The sequence below is a fragment of the Patella vulgata genome, chromosome 2 (genome assembly GCF_932274485.2).
Source record: "Patella vulgata chromosome 2, xgPatVulg1.2, whole genome shotgun sequence".
Lineage (NCBI taxonomy): Eukaryota > Metazoa > Mollusca > Gastropoda > Patellidae > Patella > Patella vulgata.
Genome location: NC_065880.2, coordinates 19543749 through 19568843, shown reverse-complemented (window position 1 = coordinate 19568843; position 25095 = coordinate 19543749). Strand labels below are relative to the sequence as shown.

At 32.8% G+C, this 25095-nt stretch overlaps 1 protein-coding gene across 1 annotated transcript in view; it reads left to right on the top strand.

The window, feature by feature from the left end:
• The window catches only part of LOC126812070 (ATPase family AAA domain-containing protein 5), a 28287-nt gene extending 3965 nt beyond the window's left edge, over nt 1-24322 (top strand). The window contains exons 4-18 of the mRNA XM_056099122.1: nt 459-555; nt 1135-1447; nt 3338-3705; nt 5863-6022; nt 7581-7742; nt 9528-9701; nt 10160-10317; nt 10833-10977; nt 12027-12218; nt 13832-13983; nt 14479-14637; nt 15438-15872; nt 20422-21086; nt 22019-22174; nt 23322-24322. Of these exons, the coding sequence (XP_055955097.1) occupies nt 459-555; nt 1135-1447; nt 3338-3705; nt 5863-6022; nt 7581-7742; nt 9528-9701; nt 10160-10317; nt 10833-10977; nt 12027-12218; nt 13832-13983; nt 14479-14637; nt 15438-15872; nt 20422-21086; nt 22019-22174; nt 23322-23400 (3415 nt within the window). The 3' untranslated portion in view covers nt 23401-24322. The remainder of the gene's footprint in view (nt 1-458; nt 556-1134; nt 1448-3337; nt 3706-5862; nt 6023-7580; nt 7743-9527; nt 9702-10159; nt 10318-10832; nt 10978-12026; nt 12219-13831; nt 13984-14478; nt 14638-15437; nt 15873-20421; nt 21087-22018; nt 22175-23321) is intronic.
• The last annotated feature ends 773 nt before the right edge of the window (nt 24323-25095 follow it).

Below are 25095 nucleotides of genomic sequence, written 5' to 3'. Positions count from 1 at the left end.
CACTCATTATCAAAATTAATCAGTCAGCTTTAAACTGGACACCTGTACAAATTAGATGATTTTTGGTGATCTTAAACGATTTTTACGAATTTTTAAACAAAGATTTGATATTAAACGAATGTGAAAGTGATAGTTATAGATAGGACAATACCGGTACTAACATTTCATAAATTTTATTTTAAAGACATTTCTGTCCAGACAATGGGAGTAATAGAATAGATCTATCAAGTATCTCCAATTAATATTGATTCAGTAATTCTTTCAGAATGCTTCTTTTCACTTAGTTTTCCAGTGAAATTTTCTTTTATTGGCATGCCAGTTGGAGATTTTTGATAAGCCCAGCCAGTTTTATATATTTTAAAACCTTGTTATTACAAGTAGTTGCTACGTTACCTATAAAAATGATTCATATTTGGAACAGGAAGTGTTTATCTCCTAATTCTGTTTGTATTTTTCAGATGTAGAAGAAGTATTGGAAATACAAGTACAGAAGAATCCGAATTTACACCAAGATCTAAGAAAACATCTAGTGCTAAAAAAGACAGTGCTAAAAAGGTATGAAACATGTATTGTTTTCGTAAGAGTTTTTTTATTTTTTTAAATTTTTTTTTTTGTGGATTTTAGTCGGAAGTTGCAGCCAAAACTGTGCATGGTGCAAATATTCTGCCAAATTAGATATTGTTGGCCTCTGTAGAACTATTAAATATAAATTGTGTAATTTTTGACAAACAGGAAATGATTTACAGAAGGAACAATAAAATCTCTGATTGCCCATATCTCAGTTATTTCGCAACGGATCTTCGTCAGGTTTTCATTTTTTGATTCTTTGGATGAATCTCATCGAGGCCCTGACTGACAGTTTTTCGAAATTCAGAGGTTTGCCGGCCATTGTTTCACTTTGTTAAAGTTCTCATTCGATCTGTATGAAATTGATATCAGTGTCTTGTAAATGCTCCCATTACCAACAAAAGAATTAATATGCAACAACACTTGTCTACTACATCGACAGTCGTTGTACAGTACTGGAATCATTTACACCTTATACAATTACAGTCCTATTTTCAGGACTCTAAACATATATTAAAAAAACCTGAACAACAGGAAATAAATCTGTTAATATTTTTCTATTAACAGCTTTCAAGAAAACTACTTAAAGCTCAAGAACTTATTGTGAAAGCAAAACTTCATAAAACCAAACAAAAGGAAAAGAAAGTAAAAAGAAAACCTAAGAAGAAGGAACCAATTGAAGAATATGTTCCCAACCGACGTCTGAGTCCTCGACTAGCAACTAAACCAAATATATCTTTAGAAGTTATAGATTTAGATGAAGATGTTGTTGAAGTTAAAAAAGTAAAGGCAAAGAAGGGCAAAGTCTTAAATAATAAACATATCATCAGAAGAGTTCAGTCTCCTGCCAAAACAAAATCCCCTAGAAAGGGTACCTATGGTAATTATTTCTGAAACAAAAATCCATGGCTTGAAATATTCATATGTCTACATGTCGCCGACAGGCGATTTTTACATCTGACAGGTAGCAAGTAAAACTACATGTCACTTGTGACAGATGGACTAAATTTTACTTGATGTCCTGTAAATTGACTTAAGATCACAATACTCATGTCCTTGTCGCGTACATTTAATTATTCGTTTTTAAATGCAAGAATTAAGCACGGAAATACTGTGAAAGGCCGCCATTTGCCCTGTTGCCATTTCACTGTCGTACAGTTACTCACAGTTGGAAGTAGCCAATTTTATAGCAATGAATTTTACACCATCTGTGCTTGTTTTCATCTGCTTGACACTAGTTTATAATTATAGCCCTATGAAATATTATATATAAATAAATTAAAGACTTATACCCCAAGTCAGCTTAACTAATTTTACCATAAGGACACCACAGTAAATATATAAGGTAGCTGGAATGGAAATGCACATGGCTCGTTGTCTGGTGTATTTAATCATTTAAAAGGCTGTGACTAATTTACTAGAAAATTTGACAAAATCTAATAATAAGGCCGGAAAAATAGTTCATATATAAATATAATTTTTAGAGTTATATAGACAGAATGTGAGAAACGAATTTCAGGGGGCATTGCCTGTCCACCGCATAAGGTACATGTAAATATGATGCCATGCACAGGTGTAAAATCGTGTTTTGATATTCAATTTATTACAGATATTCCAGAATCTGAATTCTACACCTCAGCGGCAAAGTATTCAATTTAGCAAGCAAGTTTGGTACGATGAAAGTTTTCGAAATTCATGTGTATATGGATTATAGAATTGCACGATTCTTCAAGTCGTTGAGTCAAAGCAGATCTGCGGACTTTCAAGAATTTTTAGTCCTTCGGGTGTCAAAGAAATAAAACGGTTTCATATTACGATATTCATATCAGACCATAACTCTCTTGATTATGGCCCCTGATTGTACGAAAAATCGCGTTTTTATCTTGTGGTGCCTCTAGAGGTTACAATTTTTATCTGATTTAAAAAATCGTTCCTGATGATGGGAGAGTTTGAATTTTGTAAAAATCAGACCAAAACTGCTGGACAAAATGGCCGCTCCCCATACGCAAATAGTGTAAAACTATGGTATATCAAGGTTGTGTACCCTCTAGAGGTCATAATTTTGATCCAATGTTAATGAAACTTGAAATGTATGTTTATAACCCAAAGATCTCGGTTCCTTTCAATATTTGCACATATTGTACTGTAACTTCCTGTATTATGGTCCCGGATTGTACAAAGTATCACATTATTTTTTTAGCTCGGTCTCTGTTCAACTCTTGCAAAATGTGGGCATATGTTTGTTTATCTTTGCTTGGCATCGGGCAAAAAAATGTTCATCATCGAAGTCAATCAATGTATTCACTAAAAACACCTACAAGGCCGAATAGTTTTTGTGTGCACATTGCATCATAAGGTCTGTCATGGAGTCAACTGGCTTGGTTTCGATTCCCCGGTTGTACGTGACAAGCAGTAGGGTTGCCTGTCCAACCTCGATATTCTCCGTGTACTTCGGTGTCCTTCCACTGCTAAAGACCCCTACGCGCAAGCGAATTATTGAAATAAAATTGAACCATGTGTTAGTCCCGAAATGATCTAGTTTGTGTCAAGTGGGTGTTAAACCTCATTTTTCCCTCTCTCATGGGTTTTCTCTGGGTCCTCCAGTTTTCTCCCACTGCAAAGGACCCCTGCACGCAAGAGAATTATTGAAATAAAATTGAACCATGTTAGTCCCAAAATGACCTGGTTTGTGTCGGGTGAACGTGAAACCCCATTTCTCTGGCTACACCAAATTTGAAAAACGTGATTGAATATGTGCTTTGTTTTCCAGGAACTTCTAAATTGGCATCAATATTTAGCACAAAGAAAAATGAAGGGACTGAACCCGAAATAGTGAAAGAACCCGAAGATCCTGAAAAGGTTCGCTTGCGACAGGCATTTCTTAGTAGTGGTATACCTGATGAAATTAAAAAACAGACTGAGGTATATCCAGTAGTGGCTGTTCTTCCAGAATTTTCACCCTTTCCTCACATAAGTCATGTTCAACAAAAAACTAATTCGACAGCATGGAATTTACCAGCTGTCGCTTTGACTCTAACAAATCAGTTTGACTTTTCCAACTCTGTTGTCAGTTGGAAAGAATTGGGTCTTCAAAAACTCTACAAGGAAAATATTACTACCCCAATCTTTGATATAAAGGTAAGCTGACAAACTTATGAAATTTACAACTCATATATGTTTCAGTTCAGAATGTAGTATGGTGAAACAAAAAATTGCACCTGCATAATACTACCCACTACCACCCAATGCTAATTAAATACTACCAAATACCATCACATATTACCTCATTATTGTGAGAAACTATCACATTTGAATTATCACAGTTAATTTGAAATACCTATAGTATCAGTGATAAATAGAAGGGCTAAACATTGAATAAATAATTTATTTCCCACAAACATACAAGGGCTGGCTGAAAAGTTCTAAGCCTATCTGTGAAAGACCTGTACAAAGTCGATGGTTTCCATTCATTTATCTAAATAGTTCCTTTCGAGGTGTACACACTTTTGACAAAGATGTTGCAAGGCCTGGATGCCGGTCAGGAAGAAATTTTCTTCAGCCATCCTAAAAAAAAAAAGTCGTTCACGGCTCACATGGCGTCATCATTACATGGAAAATGACACCCGGCTATTTCCTTTTTCATTTTTGAATAATGTTTTCTTGAATGGTTGCTGTTGATGGCCCTATAGGACACGTGTCATCGTCAAGGCTTTCTCTGCCACGCTTAAATTTCACAGCCCACTTCTTTACTGTGGATAAGGAAGGGGCACATCCCCTAAAGTGGAGACCATGTCAGCACATATCTGTGTTGGGGTTAGTCCTTTCAGTTGCAGGTAATTGATGACTGCCAGTTTTGTCCATTTCTGGTGGTTTCAATAAGTATGTTGACAAGATGGTCTGGTACGAAGATAATAACAGTACAGTTGCAGTTCTTCAACCATTCAATGATTGTACTTGTTGGAGGCAAAAGTTTGTTTCAACCCAATTGATCTATGCTTTTCAGGCTTAGAGCCCTCTTATTGTTATCCAAATAATTGTACTTATATCTCATTTTTGTGTAATATTGGCCCATTATTTTACAGAAAAGACTTGATTTTTGATAGCACATGTAAGTATTTGTTGATAAAGGGAGATAATTGGAATAGTGAAACATAGACAATGACATTTTTGTCATATATTATTTTGCATGTTTTTCACAATAATGAGGTAGTATTTAATTAGTATTGGGTGGTTTTGGATAGTACTGGATCAGTCATCCTGCCCATAATAATGAGGTAGTATTTAATTAGTATTGGGTGGTTTGGGGTAGTACTGGATCAGTCATCCTGCCCATAATAATGAGGTAGTATTTAATTAGTATTGGGTGGTTTTGGATAGTACTGGATCTGTCATCCTGCCCATAATAATGAGGTAGTATTTAATTAGTATTGGGTGGTTTGGGGTAGTACTGGATCAGTCATCCTGCCCATAATAATGAGGTAGTATTTAATTAGTATTGGGTGGTTTTGGATAGTACTGGATCAGTCATCCTGCCCATAATAATGAGGTAGTATTTAATTAGTATTGGGTGGTTTGGGGTAGTACTGGATCAGTCATCCTGCCCATAATAATGAGGTAGTATTTAATTAGTATTGGGTGGTTTTGGATAGTACTGGATCAGTCATCCTGCCCATAATAATGAGGTAGTATTTAATTAGTATTGGGTGGTTTGGGGTAGTACTGGATCAGTCATCCTGCCCATAATAATGAGGTAGTTTTTAATTAGTATTGGGTGGTTTGGGGTAGTACTGGATCAGTCATCCTGCCCATAATAATGAGGTAGTATTTAATTAGTATTGGGTGGTTTGGGATAGTACTGGATCAGTCATCCTGCCCACAATAATGAGGTAGTATTTAATTAGTATTGGGTAAATCGTCCTGCCCATATATTGTTATCACAATTGTTATTCTTTAACCAAAGAAGAAATTTCGATAATAACACCTATTTAAATAGCCGAAAGGGGCTATCTCATTAATAAATAATTATTATAAGTGCTCCTAATATTTTATTTCTTGGACCAATATATAAAATTTTTGTGTAAAGTGGTATAGACACACAAATTTACGATACCCTGCCAATGGCTGCCATACATGTAAATAAAAAACATGGAATCTTAATTAAATTTGAAAAGTCTTTGAGCATTATCAAAAATGACCGACACTGAAAATTTTGAAGTGGTAACCACATTTCTATTTCAATGTTTGTCTCTGATGTCATTGATTGAAATGTTTGGAATTTACTTCTAATTATTGCAGAATTTTTCACATCATAAATGGTTACCAGATGAAAGCTGTAAGAGATTACTTGAAGATTTAAGAAAATTTAATTCTATCTATCAGTTTCAACAGATGTTTGACACATTCAAAGCTAAAAAGTTAGAGGAATTGAAATCATCTAATACAGATGACAATCAGGGTGAGTATAATTCACATTGTTAGTGTCATCATGTTGGTCTGCATTTCCATCTGATCAGAATTTGTTGTAACTAGAGGACGATTGTCATGGGATCTTTTTGAAATTCCAATTGTTCAGTTTGCTGATTTTCAAAAATATTCAACAGATTTACAAACTCTCCTTGACTTACGAAAACTTGGGATTACATTTTCATGGGCTATTTTGGATATTAAGTCATGGAGTTACTCTCTTTCAGTAAGCCCCCCCCCCCCCTCCTCCAAATTCCTGTAAAGGTTGCTTTTTTTATCTGGAAATTTAAATAATCATCATTTGTAGGCAGGAATTAAAATAATTCCTTATTAATTTTCACCACATAAGTATGTATCCATCAAATTTGAGTCAGACTTTGCTAATTCCAAGATAAATCCTACTATTATATATAGACATGCAGATATGGTTAATTTTAAAAAAGCTTAGAATCGTTTAGCTTTGTTACATTTTTAATCCACATTAACTGGAGTTATGACCCTTGGGTGTGTGTGTGTATTTTATGGCTACATGTAGTTACAGATTAAGTTCTAGTTACGTTCCATTCACCACATATTTACTGTAAAAGATCTTCAAATTCTATTTTTCTGGACCTTTTGTCCCCAGATTGATTTGATATTATGTCTGATTATTGCAACTGAAAGCAGTACTGTCATTCATTAAAATACTGCAATAAATCAGTTTTCAGAACTTGAATCAAGATATATTGTTGAAGTGAAATGTATGTCAAGAGAGAGAGATATAAACTAGGTCATTTTGTGACTAACATAAGGTTCAATATTATTGCATTTAGGTAAATATAAATAATCAAAATGGCCGACAGTTCTTTTGATAGTTGAATTCTGTTTGTGGCTTAATAATAGACGGCATGTAAAATTCTAGCATGCCTAATTGTATATTATTATTATTTCAAATTATATTATCACCATTGGTTGGAAATGTAAGAACAAGTTGAATAGAGTCGAATTTCAAATAAGAAAATGGTCTGCCATTTGTTTCATTACTGCCAGCAAACTGCTCTAAAGTGAACGACAAGTCAGTGCAGTCCTTCATGTTTATAAAATTTATACAAAATTGACAATCCTTGGATGAAATTTGACGTGTAAATACTGAAAATATATTGTTCTATACAATGTGCGAAAAGAATAAAGTCATCAAAAATAGAATCTGATCTTAGTAGGTAATCTCAAAACTGGGCTAATGTATTATGTAAAGACTTATTTTGTAAGTTATTGCATATACCGGTAACTAATTGTTTTATAATAGGCCTACCTGAGAAAATAAAATTGTTTCATGTTGTCTTTTTTATCACACATTGGCAGATAAAATATTCCAGTTGGCGGAAAAAAAATCATGAACATTTTTTTATATAAAATTTATTATCCAATTTGGCGGAAAAAATTGAAAGCTAGCGTGAGCCCTGTATAGTGTTACAGGCTTATTTGAGATATTAAACTGATACTTTATCCGTGTCATTTATGTTATAGATTTTACTAAAAATAACACTAAACTATGTACTTTCATATTTCAGAAAAATCAAAATCTGAGGATTCTAGAACTGAGGAACTTATTGTAATAGATGAACCATCAAAAGCACAGAAGAAAAATAAACTAAAAAGGAAAAAGGATAAAAGTAAGCAGGAAATAGAAGATACAACAAAAGTTTTGGATTCTGCACCAAAAATGCTCCCAGGTAAATTCTTGTCAGATTATTTTGAAATGCAGATTGTAGTGGCAATTAGATTTCTGTTGAACCTCTATTGTTCAAATCAGCTTACATATCGTTATGATTATAATGTAATCTTATAAAGTATAGTATAATTCGCTTGATACATTTTATTGTATCATAATATCCAAAAGTGACAGCATACAAACAATAATATCAGTTTTATGTTACTGTATAAATATTTTATTTATGATATATTAATTACATCAGGGCTGCCGACAACCAGTATCACACCGCAAATTTGCGATACATATTTTGTCTGTTACTAATCAAAATTACTGCGAATCATTAATATGCCTGTCATTTTGGATATTGACACAAGGATAATCCACATTTTGAAGACTAGAAGGCTTTCTCTACATTTTCAACGTGTATAATATGTTGAATAAAACTTTATAAGCAAAACTGAATTCTTCGTGTGACATTTTCTACTCGAACTACCCAGACACAATTCATTATACTATATAATACAGGGACATAACTCTATAAATAGGGACTATTAAACCGGAAATAGGGAATCAAGTAGTACCACTCACTTTGCGAGACATGTCATTTTCAAGTAATAATATCAGTATTCATTTTGAAAGAAATAAATCTAGTGTATCCCCCACGTATTGTAAATAAAATAAATACATGTTGTTAACGTATTATAAAATGATAAATCGAAGTAAGAATGTGGCAGTGCTTAAAAAAAATCGAAGAATGAAATCTAATCATTTGTTATGAATTAAAGTAATATCTTGTTATTTAGGTGTTTTATGTTGAAACTGAAAAACTGCTAATCAATTTTTAAATTTGCTAATCAAATTTGACAGAATTGGACTTTTTGATTAGCAGTGCTGCTAATCAGCTGTGAAAAATTACCGACAGCCCTGAATAACAGTGGTAGTATTGTGATGATAATCACTGAATAGAAAAGTCTTTGTGCTAATTTCCAGACATGTCAAATTATTCAAAACAGTAACTTTATGGTAATTGTCTGTATTAATGCTTTATGATTGTATTTGACAGGGTAGGGTTCAGGGAATATGATAAGCAGTATTGAATCCCATTTTGCTAAACAAAAACGACACAAGTGCAAATCAAATATTTATTGGATTAGCAGAAAGTTATCAAGTTTAATGGAATTTGCGAATCAAGTTTCTTATTCAAAATCAAGCGTGAAAAAATGTTTAACAAACGTGATTTACCGTTCCACGGCGTCCAGTTGTACATTTATGAAAAAGGGCACAACTCTTCTATTGTGATTAACCATGTCAACTGTTTTTGTTCAACATTAGTAGGGATTATTTATTACTGGATGATCGTAACACTCTTGAATCCTGCTATTGGTTAAATATGGTGTCATCTGCTAAACTTTGAGGGTAAAAGAAGGGAAACGTAAATATGATGCCGATGATAATTGTAAGCAGAATACATTCAAAATATGAAAGTAGAGTAAATCACATAAGAACTTCAGTAGGGCCTTTTGTATTGGGATTACCAGGACTTCTCTAAAGTCTGATCTTCGTAAATATACACTTTTGTATAGATATTATGGCCTGTATAGATCATTCAATACAACACAGTGAAAAGTTCCTTTTTGCTATTTAATCAAAAGGAACTTTTTTTTAAAACATCCTATAAATGCTGATAAATTATATTCCCTTATCATATTCCCTGGTAGGGTTGATCTGAATGGGTCGCGGGTGATGGAAAATTGGAAAAAATAGGAAATACCTGATTAAAAGTGCTAACTGCTTATGTTTTTAGAGTTAATGTGGACAGAACGTTATCAACCAACTCATTCGTCAGATATCATAGGCAATACAGGAAATATCAATAGACTTAAAACATGGCTGTTAGAATGGAAACACAAAACACATAAAGATGCTAGAAAGATGAAGAAATTATTGACCAAACAATCCAAGACTTCCAAAACATCTAGTAAGATAATTACAAGATTTATTGAATGGGTAGTTTATTAAGTTTGTTATAAACAATGTCTTTATTTATCAGACATTGATTTGATATAAAAATGAACGAATGGTTTAACTCATGCACTTTAGATCATATGGTCTGTCATTGCGTCAAGTGACATGGTTTCAATTATCCTGCTTGTACGTGATTTGGAATAGGGTTGCAAGTCCAACCTTTTGGGTTTTCTCAAGGTCCTCCTACTGCTAAATACCCCAAATGATCTAGTTTTTGTCGAGGGGATGTTAAACCCCATTTCTCTCTCTCGTCACAGTTTTGGTCTCATGAAAAAGGCAGACTATTTGCTATTTCTAGTGGTTAATAATAATTTCAATATTAGAGAGCTGTGAACAACTCTCACCAATTAAAATTAAATTCCGTTCTCCTCATGTATAATGGTTTGGTTAATATATACTATGTTTTTATAGGTCAAGATGATGGTTGGCTTAAAGAAGATAGCGATTTTTATTCTGAAGATAGTGAAGATGAGGAAGACACATTATGTAATACTATGCTTATTACAGGATCGCATGGTATTGGTAAGACAGCAACAGTATATGCCTTAGCCCAGGAATTAGGATACAAGGTATATATTATCAGTTTTGAATACTTCGTAATATTTCTGTTTTCTAAGTAACTGTTGGCAAGATTTTGTTCCCAGATATCAATGTAATATTACATACATTGTAGTCTTACTTTTAACATCTGCAGAATTATCTGAATATATGAATTAAGTCCTTTATTGGCCTAAAACTAAAATCTGTGTTATCATTTTAGTTGTCAGTCTGTGTAAAATATTTTATGAAAGTTTTTACAAATAAGACTGCCGAATGTTAATATTGTGCAAAACATGGTATACTGTTATTTTGTAGTCTAGGATACGCATTAATCACTACATGACATATAATGATATCATTAATTCAATAAAGCATATAACTTGTGGTCATCTGGAGGGAACGGCTACATGTGTTTTCTATAAAAACATAAATAAATGAAAAAAACATCCAGTTAAAAAAACCAAATCATAAGCTAGCTGTCTGCTCTTTCTTGAGCATCATCAGTTGTTATAATATATACTTATTTATTCCATGTTTTATACAGGTATTTGAAGTGAATACATCATCTTCTCGTAATGGTAAAAAGATATTATCTAGATTACAAGAGGCAACACAATCACACCAAGTAGGTCAAGTTAAAGATGGTATACCACCTCCTGTCTTTACACCTACAGATAATACAGTATCAGGTAAATACTATATTAATAAACAATTGCCACACAGAATTTAAAAAAAAAAGATTTCAATGGATTTTGTTGGGCAGCAGTATTTAGATAACGTATTTTTAAATACGATAACTTCCAACTGAAAGTTTGTAATAGCTTTCTTTAAAGGGCCAATCTCGGTTTTATTTTGGAGAATAAAGCTGCTTAATTTTGTGTTAAAGGCCTGTAAAATCCCCAACCTTAGGGCCGAGCAACCAACTCAATATAATTGATACGTTTTCAAACAAGTTAAACCCGTCTGTCTTCATCTGGAAATAGAGACCAGTGTCCCAAGCTGTATTATACGGTGTATGGATAAGACCAGACTTTTATTTTATAAAAATAACGTGTAGGTTAAATTTACCTTTCGTTATCAAGTACAGCACTTGGGTCATGTACTGTATAGACCTCCAAAGGAACGGCAATCAATTATCAGGTCATCCAGCGAAACAATTGACCCGAGATCTTAAAAGGGTTACGTGTCCAGATAAGCGGTTTTGGTGTTCACGTTCCAAACGACTCAATATTTTGAGCTGAAATTTTCAGACAAGGTAAATACACCATTCCTCTGTATTTTTGCGCTTAAATTTCATACGTACACAGCCCTTTATTTTTTAGACTCCCTTCAAATCAGGATAGTCCCTTTAAAGGGATGAACTGAATTAAAGCATTTCTAATTGGCTGGGGATATCACAAATCTATCCAATGACTTATGTTTGTTTTTTACATTTGTATTGAGCATTATACCATTAAGTCGACAGTATTTGAGGGTAAAATTGATAATGATCAAAATTGAAGGGTTGCTGCCATTTTACAAGGGCAGGTTTGTTCCCCTTGTGTTCAAAAATGATGACAATACATCATCTTTATCGATCTGAAATTTAGCCCTGCAGATATACCCCATTTTCTGGTGGTTTTGTCCACAAAATATAGATTTTCTAGCTGAAAACATTGCATTATGTAAATTTGTTGATATTGTTTGCCTATTTGTGAAAAGCTTTGACAATATTTGTCAATATGTACTGATATTTCAGCCACCAAGAAAGATACACCTCAAAACAAACTACCAACAGCATTTACAAATTTGTTTAATAAAGCTAAGAAATCATCTGATGTAGATACAAAGAATGATGTTGATGGAAAGAATAAGCTAAGGAATAAAACCACTCAAGAAAATGATAAAACTGAAAGCAAAAAAAGAAAAAGAAAAAATAAGACGGACACTGGTATGATCTTGCTTTGTTTCCAAACCCTTTGTCTGATGCTCTATTTGCTCCGGGTGGTGGGGGGTCTAGTGGTTTAATGCATGCACGTGAAATCAAAGGTCTGTCATTGAGTCAAGTGGCATGGTTTTGATTCCCTGTTTGTACGTGACAAGAACCTCAGGCGTTTTCTCCGGATCCTCAGGTTTCGTCCCACTGCACTAGCGAATTATTGAAATAAATTGGCCCATATGTTAGTCCCGAAATGATCTAGTTTGTGTCAAGTGGTTATCAAATGCATTAGAAAATGTATACAGCAGTATTATGGTCTTGTGGGAATTATAGAAATAAAAGCTAAAGATTAGAAAACTTGCTTACCGGTACCGTATGATTAAGAAAATAACATATTCCAGTGCAATTTTATAAAATATTGACAATTCACATGTTGTACAAATGCAGTGTATAGGTTTACTCTTATTATGCAAAACATACCATTCTAGGGGGCACTAGTCTCTCTAGTTATTCAATATTAGGATTTACGTCACAATTCTGCGGTCTGTAATGCTATAAGAGATGGTCTAAAACCAATAATTATGAGAAATTTGCCTTGGATAATTCTATATGTAATGTTATTGTATTACAACTCAAAAATATCAAGGTCAGTGTATTTTCTGTAGAGCATGTGGTAATACGTGTGAGCTAATGGAATGATTGTTCTACAGCCATTTCAGCTCTTTATTTGTCTTTAACCAATTAAGAAATTTCGATAATAAAAGCAATTTAAAGAGCCGAAAGGGAATATTTCATTAATGAATAATTATTATAAGCCCTAATAATATTTTATTTTGTTTAATTTGCAAAGATTATCGTGTGTTATCAAAAATGACAGACAGTGAAAATTTTGAAGTGGAAGCCCTGGTTTGCTCCTTATTTAAAACAAGAAATAAAATAAGTAGGGTAGTAACTAATTCAAACTAAGTCAATTTCTGCACAAAATGGTTATGTAGAATAATAAATTACTGAATAAAGCGGTTAAAACAAAGTTATGGTGTAAAATGGAACAAATTCTTTGTTAATAAAAAGTCTTAATTTATACCTTGTTAAAGAATATAATCTAGAAAAATAGTAAAAATATAAAGGGCTTTGGCCCATTTAGCTTTGCAAAATGCAGATGTTCTTCCCACATGTACTTGTAAAATGGAAAATTTCTTTCAATAATAATGTTAAGCTGAGACAATAGTATTAAGTTCATATTCATGTAATAGACATAATTAAATTAAGAGGCAAATAAATAGTCTGAATCTGCTTCTCAATCAGTCTATAAATACAAAAGTAAGATATATAGATATACCAGCTCCCTTTCTCTTTAATTTTCTGAAATAGGAATTTCGGTCGGCCAGTAATTTTTACTTGCCTGTTTGTTTCGGATCACTTTACATAATTTCCAAAACAAATATATGACATGGGTATGAAATAATTTATGGTTTTAGCTGATAAGGTGTATTATTTATTTTTTTGACTTGACTTAATAGTACTTACATGTAGCATCTGCTTAATCCTATTTTTAAGAGAAATTCTACAAGCTCATGTGATTCTTACCATAGACATAATTTTATTTTGATATTTTTATATTTAAGAAGATGATAAATTATCCAAAAAACAGAAGAAAGGTATAAAAGATGAAGAAGATGATCATTTTAAAAAAATGAGTCAGCTATATCATAAAGATGATTCTAATCAAGCTGGTGGTCTTAATTTGAATTCTACTTCAGTTATATTATTTGATGAGGTACATTAACAAATTTATTTGATCCAGAATAAAGCTGCAAGATTTATAACTAGATACATAAACTTTGGTCCTCATGGATTTTATTTTGCTTAACACTCAGTACTTTTATTTTAGTTGCCGTGCGCGAGACTATTCAGACATAATACAATACTCTAATAGACAGGAAGCTATTGCTTTGATGTCATATCATTACCGCATGAACCATTCTGACATCTATTAGAGGTATCAATCAATTTCAGGTATTATATCGTCAACATTTAATAACTGATAATCTTCACTTTATGATTTATACAGCAAATAATTTTAGTTCATAATAGATGGTGTGTATTTGCGACAGCGGAGGAAGTATGACCCAAGAAATTACAAGAATATACATGTTGCAATTAGTAAGGTGTATGCATGTATTTGTATCCTTACTAAATAAAATCTCAAATGCGCATTTACAGTTAAAGCATCCATTACACTTATTAATAATTGTAATGTATCTAATTATAGGCTGATCTTGTTTTTGAAAAAGATGTAGGATTTCTGTCTGCAGTACAATATTTTATGAATACAACTAAAATACCTATCATACTGACTACAACCAATAAAAACCTAGCTACATTAATACAGGCTAGATTAGAAGTTGTTCAATTTGAGCCACCTTCATTGGTAAGTTTAATTTTCATTTAATAACAAAAAATACCCCCAGAAAATTATCAGCTCTATAATCAATTGTACTTGAAAACGATAAGAGAATACTTGTCGAAACGTCGTGCTATATATGTATAAACCATTGGTTGTTTTCCATATAAATTTTATTGTGTTGTTTAGCTATATAATCGTCAGTTACTTTTAAAGATTTTTTTGTCTTTCCATCTGTCTGTCACACATTTTGGAATATGATCGGTAATAACTTATAATTGAGGTAGAATGTTCAAACTTGGTGTAAATCTTCGTCAAGTCTAGAGAGCCACGGTGGCTCAGTGAGTAAGTCATTGGCAAAAACCCTTATCAGTGGTGCAGGATGGCACAACAAAAACTAGGTACCATATAAACATTGCTGTGCACGTAAACCCTTGACAGATGGAATTCAAAATAAGAATAGGCTGTAGTGCCGCTGTTTGGGCAAAATTTCCCTCAAATCACACTGTATGGTGTATGCCTGTCTTCATTAGCCAAGTCGAACCAGAACATTAGGATATTAAACACCATTTCATCAGGTTTATTTCTTTACTGAGTTTGATGAGTATTGTCTGCTTAGATCAAGCAGAGTGATATACAATTTGGTTGCTAGAGATAAGGTTTACTTTATGAAAAGATGAATTTGCAATTGCAGGTAACTAATGCATGTCATCTTTTTATTTTAAGACAACAGCCTCATTTGTTTAAATAAAAACTCGTTAACAGTGTAATTAACTCAAAGAAACTCCACAATGAAATATTTCATATTTATTTTGTTCACTTTGCAGAGTCTAGTGGTCAGTCATTTGCAAACTATATGTTTAGTAGAGGGTATTAGAACAGATTATCAAGATCTACACAATCTGGTTACATATTATAATAATGACGTTAGAAGATGTATGTTAGCTTTACAATTTTGGGTGGAGAGTGGAGGTGGGATTAAACAACATCAAACTATCAAAACTACTTTATCAACCAACAACAAATTCCCCTCAAGTAATTCAGATACAGTTGTGGGATGTGATGAATCAGATAATGAAGATTTTGTCAGTATTTATCAACATAAGAAGCGAGCAGGATGTAGACAAATAGTAGACGATGAAAGTAATGATAGCAGTCAAGATAATTTACCAGTTATTCATAATCTCTGTATAGAATCAGTGCTAGGGTTATCTGATAAACTACAATCTAATATAGAAGATCACATTTCTACATTCCTTCAGGTGTGTAAAAAATATCTTTCATTAATTGGAAGTCTGTTGTCAAATACTTTTTAGTAACAAACCAAAAGAATTTTTGTAAAAATACAAGCAATAATCGCTAACAAAGATGATCAGGAATTATTTAATTGAAAAGAATGTCAAAGCATCGATCCCTTCTGTTCATAAAAATTTTAAGTTAATGAAAAATGAAATAATAGACTAGAGACTATTTCATTGACACAAATACACCAAATGTGTTTTGATTTTGTAGACTGCATGTTACACAAATAAAAATTAGTGAAATATATTTTTACTTATTGTTAAGCAGTGGACACATTAGCCAAATTTTATTCGGCCGAATGGGTGGACACACTAGCCGAATGCTTTGCCCGATTCACCATTCAATTTCACGTCACATGATTAAACATAGCGGCGTCTATGTCTTCAAACAATCACGTGACTTCTCGATATGAGTGGATGATGAGTGGTGCTTCGAACACACCAGGCGAATATAATTCGGCCGATTTTATCAACATGTTTGATTCTGTCGAATGACAGTGGACACACTTAGCGAATTTCGACTCGGATTGATTCAGCCGAGTCATTCAGTTAGTGTCCACCGCTTTACTGAATAGTAAGATTTTCTCCTTTATGCAGAATTAAGGTCGTAATTATGACCAAAAAACTGAGAGTTTTTTGATTGTTTTCCCTTCTTTCAAAATATAAATGCATTATGCATGTACATCTAGATGACCTGGCGCCTGGTACGTTCGGGCATTTTTATGCGCGAACTCTTAGTTTTTTTTTTACTGGCACGCGCACAGGTACTATTTCTTTTTCTTTTAACAAGTACCCAAATCGGGGATTTCGTGCGGAGGTAGTTCGGAGGTAAACAGTCTGTGAAGTACAACATTTGCCACTGTACCTGTGTATCGCTAATTATAAACCGAATGTGTGAAGACAGTTCATACATATCACTCAAAAATTTTTCAGTACAAACTCAGTTGATTCACGCTCGATTTGCTACTAAACAAACCCATCGGTTTATTTTCTCAACAGTGTGACCCGAAGTGACCGCGAATTTATTGACCTTGTATGAACTTATCCATAGCTATATCCTTACACCGAGAGAAATTATGTAGTCTCGGTGAAAAGAACCATGGTCATCTGGTAGAAAATTACTTTTGTATTTTTTGGAACGGAAAACAGTGTTTTTAGAAGCAAACTAACCTGCCGCACATGAGGAAGTCATTATACTAATAATAAAAGGCGAGACCTCTTTTTGCGGCGCAGGCTTATCACTGAGTAGTAAACCGTCCACAAACAATAATATAGGAAGCCTAGTGACAGTGTAGTAAGTGGGCTATAGACTATAGGTTTGAGTCGAGATTACTGGCTTTCAGTTTACTCAGTTTTTGCGATAACCAATTATGTGAGAAATACCATACTGACATTCGGTTTTTAAAAGTTGTACGCGAACTAAATGCGTTTGTTAGATACTGACAGAGCATCCCCGAGTCGAACAATCGCCGCCCGAGCTGTCTTCGTCAGCTAGTTTCACAATATCGTGCAATAGGTGTATTAATGTGATTTTTAGGTTTAACCCCACAAACAATGCCAAAATAGTGTTTTCACTGCTTACGTTCCCAAACGTCAACAACACATCTCATACATCCAGTTCGCTGATTAACCCTTGTACCACGTCTACTGGATCCATTGTTTTGTGACATCTGCATGTGACTTCATCATTGATTTACCAATATTGGTATTAACATAATGTCAGTCCACTTCAGAACGTTTTGTTACATTTATTATCCCGCACCAAACAAAGTTAGAAAGGGATATTGAAATAGGCTCCATCAAACTTTCCATCCTAATATCTCATGAACCGTTCAAGATATCTTCTTGAAATTTGGTACACATATATCAACCTTACCTATAGTAGTTGCACCTTTTGGAGAATCAGAAATCTTTTGAATTTAATTTCTTTGTGTTTTCATGGAAACAAATTTATTCTCAGTTGAATAACTTTAGTTGCTTAGTTATAGGTACACAATTTATATTCTGGAGCATAGCATATCTCATGCATATCTCAACTCATTCATACATCTGTTTTCAATCTCTTGATACTTTGATATTAGTGGTGGTAATTTGTAAAAAAAAAGTGAATTTATGTCCTCTATAACCAGGTAGCGTAATTGAGATGTCTGATTCTATTTGCTATATATCTAACTTAGCGGATAGCGGAACGCTTCATATTGATAGGCTACATTCTGTCGTGAAACCAGTGCTTCACACCAAATTTGAAAAACATCCATATTAAAAATTTATTGTAGACTCTTTATCATGTTAACAAGCTTTTTGAAAAAGGGGGAGTGACCACGGAACAGAACGTCACAGATAGTGTCTTGCCTCTCATAACCCCAATGCTTACACCAATTTGGGAAAAAATCAGTTAAGAACTGTAGCTTCTATTGATTTACAATGTTTCAGCAAAGGGGACATAACTCTGGAATAGAATGATGCAGAATGCTGCATATCAATAGAAAAAAGTCATTAGAAATTATAGTCTCTAACACATTCACAAGGTTTGCTTAAGGAGTCATAACTCTGGAACGGAAAGTTGTGGAATGCAGAATATTAATAGTGTTCGTCCTCTCATGACCTCAACGCTTCACTCTAAATTTGAAAAATATCTGTTAAAAACTGTAGCCTCTATCGGCTCTATCACTTTCATGTTTCTTTGGCAGTTTAACATCAGTCAAATGGTTTGTTGAAGATGTTAACAAAGATGTTGCCCAGTGTGGCAACTTTTATTGTCTCAACAAATTGTATTCTAAATTCAAGAAACCCTTTATCGAGTAGTCCAGTTTTGCTCAAATTGCAGGCCTTCCTGAAATAATTTCAATTAGACATGTATTACTCTATTAAAGTAATAGAGTGATACAATGTGTCATAGTGTGCAACAAACAATATATTTTTGTTGCACACTATGACAAATGTATTATTTTTTGTTTTACAAAATTCTACCTGCACTGTTTATATATTTAAAGATACATTTTGTAAGATTTAGATAAAGAGCTGGCTGTTATTGTAATAGTTCAAAAATAGATAATGCAAAATGAATATATTGAAAATTTCATTCTTAGTGTGCTTTATTCTGAGCGAAGTTATCAATGTTAGTAGTTTTGACAAGATGTGTGCATTGATTGTTTATTATTGTAACCACCGTACTGGTTTTTCGACATTAGCCTCATTTCTCCATTTTTAAATTAAATGGCCAAACTGTTCTAATCTACTTAAAATCAGAGCCATTTGTCAAATTAATAAATATCTAATTAATAGTTTATATAACATTTAAGGGCACTTGAATAATGGGCAGGTCAGTGGAATCCATGCCTACATGTAGCTTGAGATTAAATTGTAATTGAACTCATTTGGGACAGAATACTAACCCATGCTGCCTTTACTTTCATTTTGTAAAATGCCATATACTGTCTTTGTCTTCATTTTCTTAGTCTGCATAATATTCTTCTCACAATGTCTTGCATGATTTGTTTTAGCAATAATTAACCCCACTAAACTAGGTTCAGTAACAAGACTACTGTCAACATCCTTCACTGTTGAAGAAGTCTTTTGAAATGAGCAGACGGCTTTACAGCTTGTCTCTGATTGGTCAGTTTATCACAGGACTAGAGTGAATACTTGTTACAATTGTGATTGGCTGAAACTTATCTGAAAAGTTTTCAGGTATTATAGTTCAAATCAAGTCTATATTTAGGTAATATAATGCCAGTCTTCAGATATTGTCCCCTGCCTTTCAAAGAAAGCAGGGAACTATTAAAATGGGTCTGTCTGTCCGTATGAGCTAGAATGTTCAAACTTAGTGTAGGTGTTTATTAGGTGAAATCCTTGATGGAGTTAGAAGATAAGCATTTTATGCTTAGTCTAAGCAGAGATAAGCAATTTGATTGGTTGATGCTTTTGGACATGATATCTTTCGTTCTAATTAAGTGAAAGTGTATAGTTTCATTATATCAATTCCTTGACAAAGTTCGATAATGGTAAATGAGCATTTTCTGGTCAGGGAAAGCAGAGCATTAGGCAATTTGTTAGGTTGAGACTTTGGAACTTGATAGCCTTTAATTAAGTGAAAATGATGAAACTTTGTGTACAGTTTCATTACATCAATACCTCGCAGTATTTTCTGCTAGGCTAAGTAGAAAGTTCCATCTGATTGGTCGAGACTTTGGAACACAATAACTTTCCTTCTAATTGAGGTAGAATGTTCAAACTTGGTGTAAGTTTCATAAGGTGAATACCTTGAATGTGTTCCCACTAAGGCTAAGCGGAGATAAGCAATTTGATTGGTTGAGACTTTGAAATATTATAACTTTGGTTCTAATTGGGCGAGAGTGATAGTGCTCAGAGCATAGATTCATTATATCACTTACCCTCACATTGTAGACAGAAATAGAAGCTTAATTGTTTTGAAAGAGAATTCCCCAAATACATTTTAGTTAATAATTTTACTAATTAATTTCATTTTTTTCTTTGTTTTTTTTTTCAGGGAAGTTTTAATAGTGACAGCTTCGTATCTACTATGTATTGCTGTGATGTGTTAGGATCATTACGGTTTAATTTATTGATCAATAATATAATTCACTTATTACCTTTACCAAAATCTTGTTTAATTAAACATAAAACAGTTGTTAATAAACCTGTTTCAAAGAGGAAGAGAATATTAGATACTGAAGATTACGATAGTGAAATATTTGATAGTGAAATCACTGAGATACGACATGTACAATGTCATGACAACGCCCAAGAGACAGACAATTGTGAATTGGAGTCGAAAAAAGAAAAACGTTATATTTCGAAGTGTTTGAGATCATTCTCGTCATATTATGAAAACATATCTTTTATGGATACCATAGAAACAGTGCTGTCAATCAAAGATTTAGACAATAAAACATGTAGTATTCCTGGAAATTCTCAGGAAGCCAGTTTATCTGATTTGACAACAGTATATGAACATCCTCATCAGTGGTTAAGACAACAACACTGTGAATTATTAAATGATTTAGAAACTAGATGTAGTAAACAGTTATGTGAAGAAATTCAAGATGTATATCTTTCTGTTCAGAAGAAAGTACATGAAGACAATTTCTTAAATAAATTGTCATTACCTGTGCCAAAAGGTGTCACAAGCTTCAGTATTCAAGACAAAATAAGGTATGTTAATGGAATATTTTTTTATGAGGCTTAATTACATACATGTATGATAGATTTCACCCTTTTATGCTTGATGTTAAAAATGTTTTGTCATCTACTCTAGATTACTACAGCAAATAATGATAATCACTATGGTATATTCAAACACTTTAGAGCAAAACAGTTCAAAAATATTCTCATCTATCACTCCTAGTTTAATTAGTGTCCCCACTATCTATTCAAGATGCATCATGTAAGATTTAGATACAATAGATAATGGAAAAGGAATATTGAAAATTTCAGTTTTAACACTAAATTATTAAATGACCATCTGATGGTCTAGAGAGTTTATTAAGGGCTTGTTTTGTGAATTTAATGGCAGATTAGTAATTTATATAACATTTTAATTTAAGCAAAAAAAAATGACCTGCAATAGGCAGATTAGGCTCTTGCATAATGAATCTTCATTAATGATACATGTATATATTTCATTCAATATGGAAGGTATAAATATTCTAAAAATTCTCAAAGTACTTAGTGTCAACCTACTTTGTATCTGTCCTCAAGCAGAGCTAATTGTAGACAGAGAGCATAAGTTTCATATGGTTAGAAAAAACTTGTAAACGTTCTAAAGGTCAAAGTTTTGTGAAACCAATTTATTGCTCCTGTCACCACAGTTTGAAACATTTAGGTTAGATTCATCATAATTTGTTGGGGTTTTTTTTATCAAACTTACGGAAAATGTCCGGCTAGCAGTAAAGAGCAATCATTGCACAATATAGAGCCCCCCATCAATTCTATACCTCATTATTGCCTCTGACCCCAAAATTGAACATCTAACATTTAAGATATAGCTGGTGTGAGCTTATATTTTATTGCCTTGAGATGCTATGTCAGTTATATAGATTGGTACATGTAAATAGATTCTAAGACAGAAGCATTTCTTATTTTAGCAAATCTAGCCTCAAGAGTCAAGATGCTCAAGATAACATATGGGCAAATTTACCTCTCTCAACAAGTAGACGACATGTTCATCTAGATTATGTACCATATGTTAGATCTATGCACCAAACCGAATGTACAAAACAGATTGAAAAAGCAAAAAGGAGGTAAGTAAAATATGGAGTATTACTTCCGGTTAATCAGGGCGGTGAAAGGGGGTCTTTTGGCAATAATCTGTAATCTGTTTATATATTTCAAAAAGACTTGCAGCAGAAGTGTAATTCTTTCTCTTTAAAAAAATAATTCTGAAAATAGCTACATCTACAATACTACGTCTTATTCCTTCTGCAAATATTCCTTTTGAATAAAACTTTAAAACTATAGTTAATAATTTTCCTGGATATTGTTGAGATATCACTATCTGCAGAGAATGAGTCCTTTCTTTATTGTAAACTATATCAAAGTGGACATATTTGTAGAATTACCACTAATTTAGTAATTATTGTCTGAAGTCAGCTTTTAAAAGAAAGAAGAGGACTATTAAAATGTGTTCATCTATTTGGTACAATTTTGGGGGCACAATAACTCTGATTCTAATTAAGTTAGAATCTTCAAACTTGGTGTAGATATACATTAGGTGAATGTTTTGACAGTTCTATGGTGAGCAGTTTCTTCTTAGGCTAAGCAGAGACAAGCAATTTGTTTGATCAAACTGTTTGGTCTCAATAACTATTAGAACACAATTAGGAATAACTAATGCTCATATCAGATGATAAATGTTTAGACTAAGTTTGATGATGCTTTATCCACATCAATACCTTGACTAAATTTGATAATGAGCATTGACTGATCAAGTTAAGCAGAGTGATGCCGAATGGTTAGCTATGCATGGTTTCGATTCCCCGGTTGTACGTGATGAGTTGGGTTGCCTGTCCAACCTCGTGGGTTTTCTCCAGGTCCTCCGTTTTCCTCCCACTGCTAAAGACTTCTACGCGCAAGCAAATTATTAAAATAAAATTGAACCATATGTTAGTCCCGAAATGTCCTAGTTTTTGTCGAGTGGCCATTAAACCCCATTTCTCTTTCTCTTGCTTTATGAGAGATCAATTATAAATGAGAAATTAATGAGTGTCATCTATTTATTTTGGGATTAAGGCAGGGGACATCAGTCTCACAGCTGGTTTGTTCCTATTCATTGTAAAACAAGCCATTGACTTTCATAAAATTATATTATTAAAACATAAAACCTTTCTATAACATTATTTAGTAAATGCCACTGTAACAAAATATTTAGAATATTTATTTTTTCGTCAGATTTCATCATCATTTTGACAATATTGGATTTGGTTTGAAGAAGACAACGTTAGCATACCTTCAACAACCTCTAGAATAAAAACTTCAATATTTCAATGTACAAGATTAGATGAAAGAATATCTTATGTAAAGTGCAATATTGAATGTTAATATTTGTGTTTGTAAAGTTATTTTATTGAGTTATCATTGGTCGATTTCTTTATTAATTTGTTGGATTAGATACATGAATAATGCATGTTAACTAAATATCAGAATGGTGGTAAGGGAAGGTATATTGAAATAGGCTCCATAATTCCTTCTCTACCTCCCACCCATCCACCTCCAATTTGCTTACTGATCTTATATTAGGAATTGTTGCAAGTCATGATTATGCAATTTGTAACTGCATCAACCAACCATTTGCTAATCAGACAATTCCCAAATAATTTTATGTCTATATAATTATAATTGCAGATCATATCTCTGGATGGTATGAAAATTTGTAAACAAATTTACATTCATCCCTACAGTAGAAAAATTTTGTTTCAAAAGAATATCTTTGTTAACTGAGAACTTCATTAATGTGTTTAGAATTGAACACATACATATGCAACACACACACAGCTTAATAATATTATGTGAGGGATGTTGCTGTCAAAATCCTCTTGTTGGAATTTGTTTAAGTCTAATCTTTAACATGTTCTTAACGTGATTATTACAATGTGAGGTTGAAAGGACATTTTCTTATGCAAATATTACATAATCAATTTTAATTTTTCATAAGAGTTTCATTACGTTTTATGTTGGTATATATTTTTAATGGTTCTATGTAATTGGGTTGGTAGAAATTCTTGTCTTGACTATGAGATAGAAATAGGATATTTTATTGATATCTGTAATTTGTATTTTTAATCTGTTGTTACTAGATTAAAGGTTGTAATAAAGATATCTTATGTCTTATTAAAATATCCATAAAGACACAGCTATTTATTTAATGATTATGATAATTAGATTTATTTATAAAGGATGAAATATTGAGTTTCAGTTATGCAATTTAATTTTTTTTATTGTAAATATTTGTAAAATTATTATTTTTAAATGTAAATATTAACACTACAAATAAACTCATTTTCTAAGTATCCTGTGTTAATATAAAATAGATTCAACTTGTAAGAAAATATAAAATAGATTCAACTAGTGAAAAAAAACCAAGGTAAACTTTGAAAAGAACAAAATATTTAATCATTTGTTTTGGTGTGCATGTCATTGCAGCTGGACCCTATTGACCTTAAGATAAATGGACAAGTCTGAATAAAAAGTCAAATTAATATTATTACCCAACTGCCACTGTACTGCACATATACATGTGACATTGTGAAATTGAAATAATTACTGATTAAATAAATGCTGCATATGTTCACCATTGATAGTTACTCCACAGTACTGCTGACAGAAATAAACAAGTCACTAAAGACATATCCACGGGTGATCAATGATTGGGGGATCAGATCCACAATTCTATTCCTTGAACATACATTATGCAAGAGCTAAATCTGCCTATTGCAGTTCTTTCTTTAGGTCTGAAATGTTATCTAGACTATTAATTAGACATTTATTAACATGAAAAGACCATAATCAACTCTCGTGGTCATCTTATGTGTCCGATTTTCATTGGATTTGATTCTGATCTGCTGGATAATCAAGACTTTGTTAATTATTGTGACAATGACAATCGAGACTACAGTGATTTTAAAACAAGGTTTACTTACAGTGAAGCAATGTGACTGAAATTTTC